Below are 16,980 nucleotides of genomic sequence, written 5' to 3'. Positions count from 1 at the left end.
GATTGCTTCGGGATTTTAAATAATCCCCCATTACCTTCAGATTTTGGCAAGCTTTTATGGATGACTTTTGTTCTCTTACGGCGCGATCCCGGGGAAGACGGTTGCTTCCTCTTTTCGGGCACGTGTACCTCCGCAGAATCATCCATATTGGCTGCGTCAGAGTCCAATTCATCAATGGAGATGGAATCATAATAATCACTTACACGAACGGTGGCTGAAATAGCAGTCGATGCAGTGGCTGTGGCGGATGTGTCTTACGACTTAACCATTTCCGCATACGACTGCTTGGAGCGCTGTACCAACGAGCGCTTCACTTTTTGGGTGCGCTTTTTGTACACCGGGCATTCTTGCAAACCATGGGGAGGATTCAAACCACAATAAGCACATTTTGTTGCTTATTGCTGGCAGGAACATTTGCCACAACGTGGTTTGTTGTCACAAAACTCGGCAGTGTGACCAAGTTGTTTGCAGTTGGTACAGTTAAATACCCTTGGCACAAAAAGACGCACCGGAAACAACATATTTTCTATATCGACATATTTTGGAAGCATCGAACCGGCGAACGTCACCCGAAGCGAGCCTGATTTGGAATAAACCTTTTTACCATCTACCGTGGCTGCTGAATGCAATTCCTTGCAGTCCAGAATATCCACGTTAGATTGCAGGGCATTCTTTAGGCGACCTTTCCCTGCAAGCACATCCTTGCAAGTCAAGCTCGCTGCGTTGATCACGCCTTCTATCTCGACCTCCCGCGAGGGCACATAAACTAAATATTCAACATTGTACGCCCTGTCTTTCGCAATTTCATTCGCCACCTGGTATGTAGGTGCGGTGATGCGTAGTTTGTTTCTGTTGATTTGGTTGAATTCAAGCTTCGTAAAACGACGCGTCAAATCTCGTTTTATGCCCAGGAAATCTAGGCTCTTCACTTTCTGCCGAAAGTAAACAACCCAAGGCCCAGGCGAAGCCGCATGGTACAATCGTGTGCGCCCTGCATCTTTTGAAGGCACATTGCCTTCCATAGTATCTGCCTCCATTCTCACCCGCAAGGTGGAAGAATGATTTTGCTTATGCCTACTTAAGACTAAATAGCTAATCAAAAAAAAAACTTTAAAAAAAACTAATTTGATTTATTTTATCAGTCCCACTCCGAGCCAAGCAGATGGGAGAACAATAAGAACGTTTCTACTTATCTGCCTCTGCTGCTGTAGGTAGCAGCAGTAACAATAGCCTGCTTCACTGGCCTCGCCAGAAGCAGCTACTTCACTCGCCGACAGCGATCGCCTTGGATCCGTAGGTAGGAGCACACCACACAATAGCCTTTTCACTACCGAACACAATCCGCGATGAGACACAGCACACACGTCTGGCTCGTTCGAACTATCGGCACGGAATGAGGGTTGCTGAATCTATATTTGGCGTTGTATGCATAAAACACGCTGATAAATTTTCACTCAATATGAACATGAAAAAAGTTTTTGTTAGAAAAACTTTTTTTCCTTAAATATGTCACAGGAACATTATTCCAAGAAAAGTTAGATAATTTAAATACCTATTTTCAGAAAAAATTTCATCGATTTCTGAGATGAGGTTTTTTTGTAATATCGATTTTAATTTTTAAAACTAATTTTTTTCAGTGTAGAAATTGGTTTTTTATTTTTTGGATATTTTTCCAAAAAACTTCAGAGAATTTCACGACAGTCCGCCATTCAACACTTTTTTGTAGATCTTGTCATTTTAGAGTTACATCGATTTTTTAAAAATCAATGAAAAAAAATTAGGCCCTCATCAAATGTTACTCTTGACAATTTTTAAGTATGCAGAGTGGCTTAGAAATACCATATCTTTATGCCCACCAAGTTTCATTCGATTCTGAGATGGTGCTGCCAACCGCTGGTCGAGTTGACGCGAAATTCGTCCATTGAAAAGTAGTATGAAAAAAAAATTGTCCCGGGACATCCTGACTACGATTTGGCGATGGGCTAAACAATAGCATGACGGTAGCATGGGTTTACTGCAGCTTGAGTGCAAGAAATAATAAATGCTTGCCAAACGTCTAATGGAACGTACACACGGTCAAGCAGTTTGACCAACATTGACTCCACCTCTCGTTTATTCAAACATCCACCAAGTTTTACCAACAGCGGCACGAACAATCAATTTATTCGACCAACAATATCACACACGAACGACCGGAGCGCCAACTTGAGCACCAACTTCAACTTGTGCAACTTCACTACAAATACTCAAACATGTTCGGCGATCTTTGACTCCACCACCGACAACTCAAACCAAAATCAAACCGTTTTAATTTTTTCCAACCGAGCTTCCAACTGTCAAATGGTTTTTCGAACAACTTCACACACGTTCAAACAAAGCAGCAACCGAAGCGTTTTCTTGGGGGCGGAGTCAATGTTCGTCAAACTGCTTGACTGGTGTGTACGTTGCATAATACGTGCCCACAGGGATTGCCGTGTGGAAGTGTTGCCAATCTGGTTCGGAACCATTAGGGTTCGGAGATTGTCGGGTTTGGTCGTACCATAATTAAAACTGCTTAGCTAAGGATCAGGAATTCTACTCTGTCCTTAGACTCGGAATTGCCCCCTTTATTCGTCGTTCCGACTGTATCGAGTCGTATTGTCTTCTACGTCATTCATAATGGTTGTTTTTAAAGGTGGCTTATTGGGCCTGTGCAAACCTCCTGTCTCGTCTTGGACTTGGGCTTGTGCGCTTTGAGTGGCACACGGTCACTTTGGTGGAGTATTTACGGATACAAGCAACTTTTTAAAGAGGTTTAACAGAGCCCACTGTCAAACCCCACCATATCCTAGGCATGCATCACAACTCGCAGATGGCTTGGGGAGGGATCGTCAAGCCCTTGGACATAACCCCGGTGGCCCTGGACATTATGTTTATATTTTTCAAATCCATAACCGTAATTTGGTATAGTTTCATAGCCGCAGATACTCCGGTACGCTATTTTCCCATCGAGAGAGCAATTATACCTAAAGTCAGAGTGTATGTAATTAAAGCCCCAAACACAATACAACGGAACGGCGACGGAAACGGCAAATTTGACAGAAAATATATGGGCTAAGTCGAGTCAAGTACAAGACACTGAAGACGGCCTTACTGTTGAGGTCGAAATACGTATCTGTCAGGATACAATTAAGTGGTGGAATTCAATGGGATTGTTTAAACTCGTCTTATGACAGGTGAAAACATTCCACTAAAAAGCTCAACATAATTTTCTTATTAAATATGGGCTAATTGTCAAATTTTCCATTTCCGTCGCCGTTCCGTTGTATTGCGTTTGGGGCTTAAGGGTGGCGACACTATCAGAATTGGAGCAGAGGTCAGCAGGAGACCTGTCAAATGCGGCACATGTCGCCACTTATAATTGCATACACTCTGCCTAAAGTATATCTTAAAATACACAACGTAATAGTGAATAAATAGCGTTTCACGTCACTGAACTTATCGATCACATTTTCAACACTAATTTTGTTTATAATGAAGCTACCGTCTGAGGTAATCAGCGAGGAATATGTCGATATCTGAATCCGATTCGCCAACAGAGAAGCTTAAAGACAGCATACAATAATAAAATTATCCATCTTTACGTGTCTTTTACGTTTTCATTTTCCTTTAGCGTAAACATAAACACCAGTTTGACAGTTTCTGTTTGAATGTATCGGTGGTTGGATCGCGTGGATTGGGGGGGGTTTTCTGAACATTTTTTTTTCTCGGAAAAAAAAATTTCTTCTAAAAATGATGTCTCTGGGGGGGGGGGGGGGTTAATGCCCAAAACCACCCCCCTGGCTACGCCACTGGGCAGAGCGAACCTCATTCATTTTGGGTTGGATCTGTTGCGGATCGCGATCCAACCTGAACGAATAACCGAACGATTTGACAGCTGTTAGAGCGGATCCGGGGGGCAGAACTAGGTTCGACCCAGCAATAACCGAAAACGACATTTGTTCGTTTCAAAACGAATGATTTTTTTGTAATTATTTGTTTTATTATACATTGTTGTATTAGCCATAGTATTAAGTCTATTTGTCTGTGAACCAATAGTACCTCCTTCATTCTTTTTAAATCCTCCAACCAAATCATCATGATTATTCATTGATAACTGCCATCTCACACCTGCCATAAACCTGGTTGCCCTTCATCTACGATTGACTTAATTATTGGAAATTTTACTAACTTTATCAATAACATTTATCAATCGTCAATTAGTGGAATAAGTGACCATGACTTTATCTGCGTTGATTTCGAATGTAGGCTTCCAAAAGCAGTTCCTGAAGAATACTGGGTTCGAGATTATCATTGTATTGAAAATGAATCATTAATTTCTGACCTTAAAAACTGTAATTTTGATACTATTTACCAGTGCATCAATGCAAACGAAATGCTAGATTGTTTCAATCAACTATTCACTCAAGTTCTCAATAAGCATGCTCCATTGAAAAAGAAACTTGGAAAAGACCCGAACCATGCATGGATAAACAATCACATCAAACGCATTTTTAAAAATCGTTCCGATGCTTACGAGTGTTGGAAATGTGACAAAACTGATGCTAAAAAATTGACTAAAAAAAATGAGAAACTTGGCAAACCGCAACATTAAACGGACAAATGTATAAAATATGTATAAAATGCTCCAGTTGGATAAAATGCTCCACCACTTTTTCTTGGTTTACATCCCAAATTTTGTCTTAAACTCGTAAACAGCCGAAGCCAAAACACATTTGTGAGCCGTCAAACGAAAAAACTCGGTCAAAAACCCTGTATTAAAAATTTTATAAATAAAATATTATTTTGGCTCATTCCAACGCAATTTTGGCGTTTCTGTCCTTAATACTTTTTCTTTAGATACAAAAAATATTTTCTTCTTATTACCATCAGTCTGAGACATTGACTAACTGAAAGGATAGAGTTGACACTGAACTTGTGCTAAAGAGTTTGAAAATTTTGGTGAAATATGGGGGCTCATATTGCCCAGCATCATTCATTTTGGATTGAAATTCTTAATTTTGGAATAAAATCATTTTGTTGCAATATTGCTGACTTTACATGGAAATTTTTGGACCATATAATAACTGATATTATTGATAAACACTTCGAAAATACTTGTTTTCGGAGGAAATGACCATTGAATTAAGTGATTAGCCTAGGGGGCGCATATTGACCGCATCTCCCCTACTTTACATTTAATCTTAACGCGGACCTACCTTCAAAACAACTTTGGAAATATATTAAAAGGCTTGGACTTAAACAAACAAATTCAAAAGCAGGTGGAGGAAATGTCTGTGCTGAAACTCTAAATCTCTATTCACATCGCACTTCACACTGTGTGCCACATACATTCAACGACTCACTGAATGACTCAGTATCCCAATCTCGTTTTTCATTTAAATGTGTAACCAATGACGAGGTTCTAGGTCAATTTGCTAAAGCTTCATGTGGTTCGGTTGGAGATGATCAATTTCCTTTAAAAATCTTGAAAATGTCTTTGCTTGTTATTCTTCCCTACTGCAAAAATTAATACCAATAGAAAAAACGAACAATCCTAAATAAGAGAAAGACTATCGACCTATAAGTATTCTTTGCGCTTTATCGAAAATATTTGAATCCATTCTCTCTAATCAGCTTTCAATGAATATTTAACGCTACCTAATTTGCTATGTACACTTCAATCAGGATATCGCAAAACTTGCAGTACAGTTACAGCCTTGATTAGAATTGAAAATGATATTCGAGAGGCGCTTGATAAAAAAATGGCAACTTTAATGATGTTATTAGACTTTAGTAAGGCATTTGACTCAATTAACCATCACTTTCTTTGTAATAAGCTTTTTCCAAAATTTCAAAACTTAAAAAAAAAATTCAAAACTTTAAACTCCCTCCCCTCGGATATGTGATCTTGCCGCGATAAGTGGGCTTACACCATTAGCACTGATAAGGCAACCAAAGACATATCCTGTCGTGGTGTTATCACATGTTGACTATTTTTATTTGGTGCCGCGTCACATATCTGGCATTGGCTCACTGATTTCACGCATGTGCATGTTATCCAACGGACATCGTGTCTTGAATTGTAGTGCAGTCAGAGAGAGGCCTTTTTCATCAGTGATGATGATGTGAGTTCTACTTTGCCACCGAAAAGTGAATCCTATAGCTGACCTTGATTAGAACCTAATAGATAATCATCGTAATTATTCAACGATAAAACTACTTGTTAGAACAGTTTAAAGTTATAGGCAACATAGACAAAAAAATAGAACAAACTAAATTCTTTAACAGTTTCCACTTTTACATGATATATCTTGCATTGAATTTGTAGTGTCAACACAGCTTAAGAACGTTGACTTAGGTGAACAAAGTGATTTGACGAACGCATACACTACACCCAGAACAAATAAAGTTAAATAATTTAAAAAAAAAGTTATAAAATAGAACATTAATACGCAATAGTTTTTATTATTTTCAATGTGGTCACATAAAGCTAACAAATTAAATAACTTAATTAATAATTTGACTATATGACTTTTCAAATCACATCAGCTGCTTCCAAGGCAAAAAAAAGAAGACATTGCATTTTAAACATTGCTTTTGAAAACTAAAAAAACGTTGTACTAGTTGACTAGTTTGCATTCAATTACATTTTGCATTAGTGTCGAGTCGATTCCAAATTTGAACCTCACTTCAGCCCATCCTTAGCCTACCCCATGGCGTTCAAGTGGTCTGCAAGGACTTTTCTGCCATTACCCTCTCTATTATAGGCCTTGACTTGCGCTCTTATTGCCCCACCAAACGCTGCAAAATGAAAATGAAAAACAATTCCTGACGGTTTACAACTTTTCAAAAATTGATGTCAGATGGCCAAATAAGGCCGGAACAAATATAAATTTCGTGTTTTGTTATTTTCTGGTCTTTGGATAACGAAGGGGGTGGCAAATAAAAATAAATGGAGAAATTGATAAAATCGTAAAACTCATCAGTTTTCTTAAAGAATTTTCTGGAAAAGCTCAATATTTTTAACTTTTCCAATCAAATTTTGAATTCTCCCTCGAATAATTAAATAAAGCCACAAAAAATAGAGGGAGGGGGGGGGGGGTGACAGAAGAAAAAAATAACATTTGTTCCGGCATAATATAAAAAGAATAATAATTCCCAATTGCAATTGATTCAAGTATTGTTCCACCACAATAAACCACACCAAAAATGAAGATAAAGCAACCGTGCGCACTGATTTTTGTTTTTTCGATAGGTTGTGCTAGACGCGAAATGTTTTTTAGTTAATTTTTTAGGTCGATATTGGCAGCTAGCATTTTAAAAATAAGTTGTCTGTTTACCAGTCTACTGTTAATAATTACGTTTTGATTAAAATAAGAACCTAGTAAAATATATAGAATATGTTTAGGAAAGTACTTCCCGTTTTGCAACTCAGCTGGACGTCCAAGGAGTGAAGAAGAGCAGCCTTCTCTGCTCAAGACAATTTGTGATATAGCGCTGCATGGGTCTGCTGCCCACGACAGACGACACGATGAAAGCGTAAGGAGTGTGAAAACTCTCAATGAACTGACACTTGCATTGCAGTCAAAAGGGTTTAGTATCAAACGATCAGCCACTTATCTACGTTTGATCCCGAGGCTAGCTGACAGCAGCGAAGGAAAACGCCACATTTCTACGGTACCGGTCAAACTGCTTCATGCGAGCAATACAAAACATCAGGACCATCTCGATGGCCGATTCTGTATAGCTTCGATTCGATCACTCGAAGAACTGGCGTCGCTTCTCGGTCCTAAGGAAGCTGGAGTTATTAGCCAGGATGACAAAACGAGGGTTGCTATTGGTTTGGCAGCTGCCAATAAGCAGGCCCCCATTCTTATGCACGTGGAGTATGAGGTCAGGCTGCCCAACCACGACTGGGTGGTTGCAAAAAAGCATAAACTCAATCCTTCTGTGTACGCAGCCTGTAACAGGATACTTACCACCGAACTCAAACTCTACAACAAAACAACAAAAACAAAAACAACAAAACGATACTAACCAAAGCTTTCGATACGTCTGGTCCGTGGATACCCTGTACGACGGATTCGGGACTAGCAAAGGAGTGGATCTTTACCGCAACATAAACGGAATTTGAACTCACCTATGCTGCTCTGCTAGTGCGGACAAAGCTGACCAAAACCCTAAAATAAGTCGGTAATCACGTAATCCGCTTAAGCGCCAACACGGCTTTCAGCGTGATGCGGACACGCACGTTCAAAGTTTACCCGAACTAACTCACCCAGGGCGAGTCTAACGATCGCGGAACCAATCTCAAAAACTCCCAAACCAAATCAATTGACGTCACCGGTTGTTTACAATTGGTATACAACTAATTAGATTATATAACAGCAGAATACGGTGGTATATTGTGCAAATGGGTTAGTTGTGTGTGGGTACAATTTTGAGATTTCTTATCTACTAATTGGTCTGACCTTATTTAGCAACCTAGATTGCTTACTGCTGCTGCTGCCGGATCGCGCTACGCTGGCCGGTGGACGAAGGAGGCGTGTGATGGCCCGTTGGATGCGACGTGGTGGTGGGTTTGGGAACCACCGTCGAGGTTTATTGCGACGAGATCGCCTTTGCGGGAAATTGTTGAATGGCCCGTCGGTTTGAGAACCACTGCCGTGGTCACATGTGGTGGACTCGCTGTTCTGTGGCTCAGCGATTGGCCGGTCGGTCTGAGAACCGCTGGCAGATTCGACGGAATCGATGGAGTGATGAACGGAGACCTACGGCCCACGAGAACGCACGACGGCACAGAGGTTGACTCGTGGCACTTCACTCTTCGCAGCCAGTGCATATAAAATGATTCCGTATGTATTGTACATCTGTGAAAACCATATTAAACGACCGTATCTGTTGTACTTGTTGGTTGTATTTCGCTTGGATGGAAAGGCTTCGTGAGCATCGAAGACTGCATAAAGCGAGCTCCACTCCGGCACCAGCAGCAGTTGAAAGGATACGACCGTGTTGTTGTGGATACAGTACTTGTTGCTGCAAAACGCCAGCATGAGTGGATGGCGGTTGTGGCCCGAGGGGAACATATGGACTGCGAGTGGATGGACGAAGACGACTTGGACCTCAGCGATCTACCGAAATCATCGCTGTGACTATCGTGAAAACCGAAATGTGACTATTTGTGACTAGGGGGGAGTTGTGGTCAAAAAACGCCGTTTTTTTGCGTGACGTAATTAATAGACGCTCGCTCATGCAATTTTTCATTAATTTGTGTTAACCATGGACATTCTACCTACCCCTCTACCCCCTAAGCTGTCCACATGGAATACGAATAGATGGATATTGGATTTGACAAAAAAATTTAGCATAAGCCTAAATCCCAATCAATATGATATAGGTACTGAAACGCTTTTGATCCGATGTGCTTATTCAAAACCGGACTTTCGCCATGGAACGCTTTGAGAGAGCAGAAAATTTATCACCGCCTCTTTTCTTTTTCTATTTTGTTCCGCTCGCGCGCTCTTCAACTAAACGTGCATGCGCTGTTTGAAGCGGTATCGGTAGGCACCAAACCGATGTGCTTTTCTGCATCAGCTAGAGATGTCGCAAATTAATCGATTGCTTCGATGATTCGATTAATCGTTGTGATAATCGATTAATTTTGAATCGATTACTTTCCAACGATTAATCGATTCAATAGACAAGAATCGAGAGTAATCGATTAGTTACCAATCGATTAATCGGAATTTTACGACATCTCTAGCATCGGCACCAAACCGTGCACTGCCAACGATGAACGCTTTGGCTACCTATACATCGCCGATTGCGGTTAAAGCGGATGACCTACACATAAAAAATAATGCATGTATGATGCATGGCAAACAGTTCCCGGCTAAAGGTTCCCCCAAACACATGCGATGCGACAGTCGCGACGCGATTCTATTGCTTGGCGACAGCGATTCTGTCGCCATTGGTATGGAAGCGTAAATAGAACATTGCCGGCAGCAACCGAACGATAGAATCGCGGCGACTAGTTGTCGCCGTCGCGGCGATGAAATCGCTTAGGTCTGGGGAAGCCTTAAAACTGCACGTGTTGGACAACATGTGGCGGTGCGTCGTTTCGGTATCGTGGAGTAAAATATAACGCGCCCCCATCGCAGCCTTTCGGTTGCCTCATATCACATGTCGTCGCCTGTAAAAAATTTGTGCGTATTTTACGATTATGTATTTATACCAGGGATTGAATCCTAAAGAGAAAGAACAAGTCTCTCACTTATCATCTCTGTATAGGGGAGAACGGTCCAAAATGCACCCCTTGGGCAGAATGGCCTCCCTCATAAAATCACTCATATAATCTGTTGTAGTACATTTATGAACGAATATTACCATTGCAATTTATAATTAGTTATCCATCATTGAGCTCTATTGGAAAAATCTAACACAATCCCTCAATATTCACTCAAATTTACCGATTTGCTATTCTTCAACCACATCCGTAAGATTGTAGTTCAATCCATTAAGAAAATACAAACAACCATGCGTTCACCATCATTTTACATGCAATTGAGTCATTTTAGACCACCATTCGGGCATTTTGCCCCAGGCCTATTTGTAAAACATTTTTTAAATGCGTTAGAAAGTCATGAAAACCTTATTGTTTTGAATAGGAGATCATTGTGAAATGTAGCTGGGTTTGTAAATGTTGCACCTATACGTTGGAATGGGTGGGTATTTTTGTTTATATGGGCGAAAACATCGAAAAAGCTTAAGGAGTGCATTTTGGACCGTTCTCCCCTACATATACAATATGTAGCATACCGCGAGAGACTTTTTTCGCAAACTGTCATGATAGAGAACTGATTCGGGAGGCGATACCCCAAGATAAATTTCTTTTAGAAAGCTCCAAATGTGGAGAGCACTGGCTCTGATGATGCATTTTAACTTGTTCTACATAGCTGTGCAGTAACCAACACGAAATACGCGAAAACAAAGCGAGAATCACCATTTTTCGGTAAGGGCTGCCTATCCGATTCTGTTTTTTCGCACTTGTATACAAGTTTGATAAATTTGCTATCATGGCTTGTTATGATTCGGAACAGTTTTTGCCTCTCTTTTATCGTTGTTCGTTATCTATTGAGAGCGATTTCTGCAAACCTCGATTTATACCTAATCGTTAAATCTGTACTAATCCAAGTATATATGAGCATGAGCATGAGCATGATTGACCGCCCACGGTTGCTACTCCGTTATTGCCAGGTCAGCTGTAATTACACAGAGAACCAACAGATGATGTTTGGGACTAACACCATCTTCAATGTGTAAGAACTGGTGACCCAAAAATAAGCAATACCAGCGCCGGCCGTGTCCGAATGCAGGTCAATTAAGGAAGGGGTAGGATAATGTTGACATGATACTCGCTTTGATAGAAGCCGACGAGTCATCTGCACTTCCACGAGAAATCACTGGGATGTTGGATATATGGGGTAGGAAGTGTGGCAGGGTTCGTTTTGGTAAACGGTTTGCCGTGTATAGTGTGTAGTTTAATCGATGAAAACAAAACTAATAATTTAATATTAAAGGCCGCACAAAGCAGAACAAAATTTCGATAACCGGCCGATCGTTCTGCTCACCGCACAAAGCAGAACAAAATTGTGATGACCGACCGATTGTTCTGCTTACTGAAGAAAATATGTCTGGACGCGATCTAAACTTTTATTTTCTAATTAATTCACTCATCCGCACGCAGCAGAACAAAATTTCGGTGACCAGCTGATCGTTTTGCTCACCGCACAAAGCAAAACAAAATTTCGAATACCAGCCGATCGTTCTGCTTACTGACGAAATATGACTCCGATCGTTCTACTTCCAATACAAAACATGTATTGATGTTTCACTTTTATATCAATATACTCGCCCGCACACCAGAACCCGGCATTTCGATTACCGCGATATATTTCTGCGCCCAACACAAAAAAAAACACGAACAAACTTGCATTTACATTTTCAACTTTTTAGATGTGAGCATGCATGCATGCATGATCATGATTGAGCAATACCAGCGCCGGTCGTGTCCGAATTCAGGTCAATTAAGGAGGGGTAAGAAAATATTGACGTGATACTCGCTTTGATGAAAGCCGACGAATCATCTGCACTTCCACGACTGGGATTTTGGATAAATGGGATGGGCAGTGTGGTGGGGTTCATTTTGGTTAACGATATGTCGGGTGTTACGTGTAGTTTGATTGGAAATAAACAAAAACGCAATGCATAATACAGTAATGAATTTGCTTACCAACCGCACAAAACCAGACAAAATTTTCCGGATCTTGTGATTGAACTTATAAGTTTATTGATAACCGGGCAGTAGAAATCGATGTTTACTTTTACTTCACGTTTGTAGCAAACAACTTGGCGTGTCACACGATCCATTCTGCACTCAATCCCTAGGAAGATTTTTTTTTAATATTTTGTGTTGAATGGTTTACCGAACACTGTTTTGTACTCACGAAAATGCGTTACTAGCTAATAAATTTTTCATGAGCTCGAAAAATATTGTACGAAATTACTTCAATTTCTTAATTGTTCATCCTTCACGAGAATAAACAATCGATTGCTCAAGGTGAGCAATTGTTCACTTACATTTCAGCTAAATCGCCTACGATGCACATATGCATTGCGTTTTTGCTTCTTAAACGCGAGGGTATATAATTACTAATGGTGAACAAACATATAGTTAGAAAGTAGAAATTGGATTGGTAAAAAATTTAAGAGAAGAAAACGAAAAAAAAAAATTCTGCCTGTGATGTAGATACGATGTTTGGATACCGGATTACTTTTGTTTGCCTGATATTTTAGCCTTAAACTGCTGTATTGTTTTGAGTCAATTCTTAATTGCACGCGTGATTAATGGCAGTTAATTAATGCTTGGGAAGGCATGGTATCAAAAACCAGAACCAAACACTTCTATTACAGCGCGTTCGTTACTAGTTCTTAGTTACTAGTTCTCTCTAGTCTCTAGTTCCTTGTTGAAGGTAGCTGGGTTCGATACCCGGTGGGACAGGAAATTATCTCGACCCCCCTGGACACAAAAGCATCATCGTGTTAGCCTATTTATATAAGAGTGCAAAAATGGTACTGCTGTGAGGAGGTAATGTCCCAGTGGGGGATGTATTGCCAACATGACGAAGAAGAAGAAGAAGAAGACCGTTCTCTGAAAGGATATTCTGCTTCTAAACTCAAAAACCTATTTCAAGAAAAATAAAAATCACTAACTTTTTTGGAAAGAACTTAAATCCGGCAGCTTAAAGCATATCAAAATCTGCCGATTCTTACGAGCAAACTGCATGTTGAATAAAAACGTGCTCATCACCGTGGTATTGACATATTTATATCCTAGGAATATTATCAAATTCTCACAGTTTTACATCCATTTGCCCGAAATCAAATGATGCTCCGCAGAAAACGTTGAATGTTCAACAGATATTAAAATTAGTTTTTCTGCTAATCTTCCGCGATACAATTACGAGACTAAATAAATTTTCTACTAAGATAATGGACAGATAGAAGGATAGATTTTTTATATAGACATTAACAAAAAAGATTTGAAGCAAGTCAAAATAGAATCCAAACAAATTCCGTAATCGACATATATTGCTGTATATCGATTACTACAACGAGAAGCCCGAAGCAGCTCGAAGTCCCTTCCACCCCGCCCGTCTTCCTTTGTCAACAAATAAAACCGAGCGGGACGGAAACAACCCCGAACCACTTCAAGCCGCTCATCAGACAGGACCTATATATTAATAAAAGATACTTCCTTGGTTAAATTTGGCTTGCTTTCATGATCATGATCCTATAATTCTTCCAGCACTACATTTTTAAAATAAACAACACTTATTCAAGGTTATCACTGCATCACTGTGGGTGTACCAAGCTTATAAAAAAACTAGCTAGCCGAAAAAAGCAAAACCGCTGAGAAAAAAAAATGGAAATTCGAGGAGACGAAAAATTATCTGTACTAATCCAAGTATATATTTGTATAAGATTAACAAGAAATCTATCGAGAGTTTAAATGTTAGGAACAAAATTGATACCTGTGCAGTGCACATGTTGCACAGGCGGACGCGACGCCTCTGAATTATGGGAATGTGGGACAAACGGCCACCCTGTTTTAGGCATAATTATACGGCGATGTTATATGGGGTAACATGACTTAATAATGTTATAATATATAATAAAAATGTTATAATATATAATGTTATAATATATAATAAAAATTAGGATGCAAAACAATCAGTTTTCAAATCGCTAAAATCGATAGTTAATTATTATTTATTAATGTTTATTCATGCTAACATAGTAGATGAGACCCGGAAATGTTGGAGTAGGTTGTAAAGGTTCCCCCAAACACACGCGACGCCACACTCACGACGCGATTCTATCGCTTGGCGACAGCGATTCTGTCGCCGTTGGTATGGAAGCGAAAATAGAACATTGCCTGCAGCGACCCAACGATAGAATCGCGGCGACTAGTTGTCGCCGTCGCGGCGATGAAATCGCTTAGGTCTGGGGGAGCCTTAATATACCATATTGGAAATGAATTCACAGATCCACACTGCTTAGGGTGGCCATCTTGCCCCACATTCCACTACCTTGTTCTTAATCGAATCAACACTTATCATAATCAATACCTGGAGCTGTAAAAACAACTTTCCCATTTTCCTCTCATTCGAGGCTGTGAATTTGCAAAAGAAAGTCACAATTCGCAATCAGTATCAAATTGACGTTTTTGTCTCTTCATTCCGATTTCCCATTTATCACACCACTCGTCTAACTTTTCAATTTGCCTTTCAAAAGGGAGCAATTAACTTTTAATTAAATTTGCTAATTATCTCTCAATTTGTTCGTTATTTCGTCTTCGATTTGAGACCACATTATAATCTTCGTCATTATGCTTTGCTTGTCCAATTCGCAGACGTTATCGACTGGATAGTGGATAATTTGATTGACAAATCTCGATCCCGGCGAGGCGTCATCAAGAAGCTCAAGGAACTGGGATTGATATTCAAGGCGCCCACCAAGAAGAGCAACGCTGCTGCCAACAACAAGAATCTCTGGACAACGGAGCAAGACGATAAACTGAAGGAGCTGTACGATGAGCATCGTTTGAATGAAAATGTACTGGCGATTATCACCGGCGAGTTCGACGGGGCGCGCTCTAAACAGGCCATCGTCAATCGTATGATTTCGCTGGGACTGATTGCGGACAAGTCGGAGGTAAAACCGCCGAGAAAATCGCGTTCGAAAAAGAAAACTGTCGAAGGAGGTGAACCTATGAGTAGCGATGACGGTGGTTTGACGTCCGAATCCGATGACGATGTAGACGTTAACAATGCTATGAAACCTAAAAAGCCTACCAAACCTAAGCACGTTTCGGCTGCTTCGAATGCAAAGCGAAGTAACCAAGCAGCATCTTCACTGAATTTCCGCCGAATCCGGACGATTTTAACGGAAATTGAAGAGTCCATGAAGGAAGCTGTCGATTGGTTGATCGAATCGTTTGTTGAAGCTTGCGACGATTACGACGAGGACATTGAAGATCCCGATGATGGTGTACCATTGGTTCCGATTATGCAAGCACAGCGCGATGCTTTGGAGAGTTCTCAGTTCAAAGAACTGCTCAAAGGGCTGGGATTGGAATCGCCAGTTGATAATGTGAGTTATGTTTTCTTTTACTTATTTTATAATGCAACCAGAAGCATTGCTTTTTACTAGGGAACCTTTTTTTCCGTTTTTATTCCATTGTTTTTTTAAGGGCGGAGGGGTCTTAAAAAAGTGTTTTATAACCCAGAATATGCGTTTGATTGAATTTCTTCTTATAGGAAGCCTACTGGCGCATTCCAGTGTCCATGAAGCCTGACGATCTTCAACTGCGTGTGAAATGCCTTAAAGGTGAAAATCATCCCACGGAAGAACAACTTGATGCTGCATCCCAACCGTTAGCAGTAGAGAATGTATCGCACCCTTCGGATGATGACGAAATTTCGGAGGATCTTTTCAGCGCCTGGCGTAACAAAGCGAACATTGTGTACAGTAAAAGTGATGACGAAAGTGAGACTCGCAAACCTTTAAAGAAAAAACAAGCGAAGAAAGCCGCGAGAAAACCCAAAGAACCGAAGCAAAGCAAGAAGAAATCCGGGAAACTGAATCTCATTGACTTGGAAAAGCGCAGCGATGATGAGACTGATAAAGCCGAAGCGTCAAGACTCAGCGATGGTGAACTGGAAAGTCTGGATGATTTTCCCAGTCATCGATCTCTTGTGGTTACGAGTGATGAGGACGAGCCCGCCATCGCTCCCGTTGAAACTGCTGAGGCCGCCAGTCGACCGAAAACAAAAAAGTCGAAAATCGTGCTGAATCCCGACTCGGAACCGGAATCGGACAGCGAGCAGGTCCGGCTCGTTGTGTCGGATGACGAAGCGGATGACGACGACCGAATCTACGACGGGCAGAGCGAACCCATGGGTACGAAACGCCACAGGTCGGTAATTTCCGATGCGTCCGATGAGGAAGGAAATGTGACATCGAAGAAGAGCAAACATCATCGGAAAGCGATTATCAGCGATGACGAAGACGACTAAATGAAGGATTCTTTTTACAAAACTGTGTCTAGTATTAATTTATGAACTACGTATTTCATTGACATTTAAAAAAAATGTTTAAAAGAGTTGATTGATTAAATAAAAATTCAAAAAAATGTTTCGCTATTTGTTGCGTATAGAAATATCACTAATAGTGTTTGTTAAATCATGTCGCTTTGGTTGAAAATGCGTAATGCGGTGAGCATTGTGGTCCATGGGTTGTGTTTTTTATCAGGTAAAAGGCATGAGGTGTACGTGTAGAATTGATTGGAAACACGTGTTTTGTCTAGGGAGTAGGGTCGTAAGGGGTCGTACTCTT

The 16,980-nt window shown here is 40.5% G+C and overlaps 1 protein-coding gene across 3 annotated transcripts in view; it reads left to right on the top strand.

Annotated features, from left to right (window-relative positions):
* The window catches only part of LOC134205421 (protein timeless homolog), a 269,302-nt gene extending 252,573 nt beyond the window's left edge, over positions 1-16,729 (top strand). For all 3 annotated transcript variants that reach the window (XM_062680651.1, XM_062680650.1, XM_062680649.1), the window contains exons 14-15: positions 14,996-15,735; positions 15,903-16,729. In XM_062680651.1, coding sequence (XP_062536635.1) covers positions 14,996-15,735; positions 15,903-16,661 — 1,499 coding nt within the window. In that variant the 3' untranslated portion in view covers positions 16,662-16,729. The remainder of the gene's footprint in view (positions 1-14,995; positions 15,736-15,902) is intronic.
* Positions 16,730-16,980: the final 251 nt, after the last annotated feature.

The sequence above is a fragment of the Armigeres subalbatus genome, chromosome 1, assembly GCF_024139115.2.
Source record: "Armigeres subalbatus isolate Guangzhou_Male chromosome 1, GZ_Asu_2, whole genome shotgun sequence".
NCBI lineage: Eukaryota > Metazoa > Arthropoda > Insecta > Diptera > Culicidae > Armigeres > Armigeres subalbatus.
The sequence above is the reverse complement of the archived record's forward strand: the minus strand, read 5'-3'. Positions and strand labels throughout refer to the sequence as shown.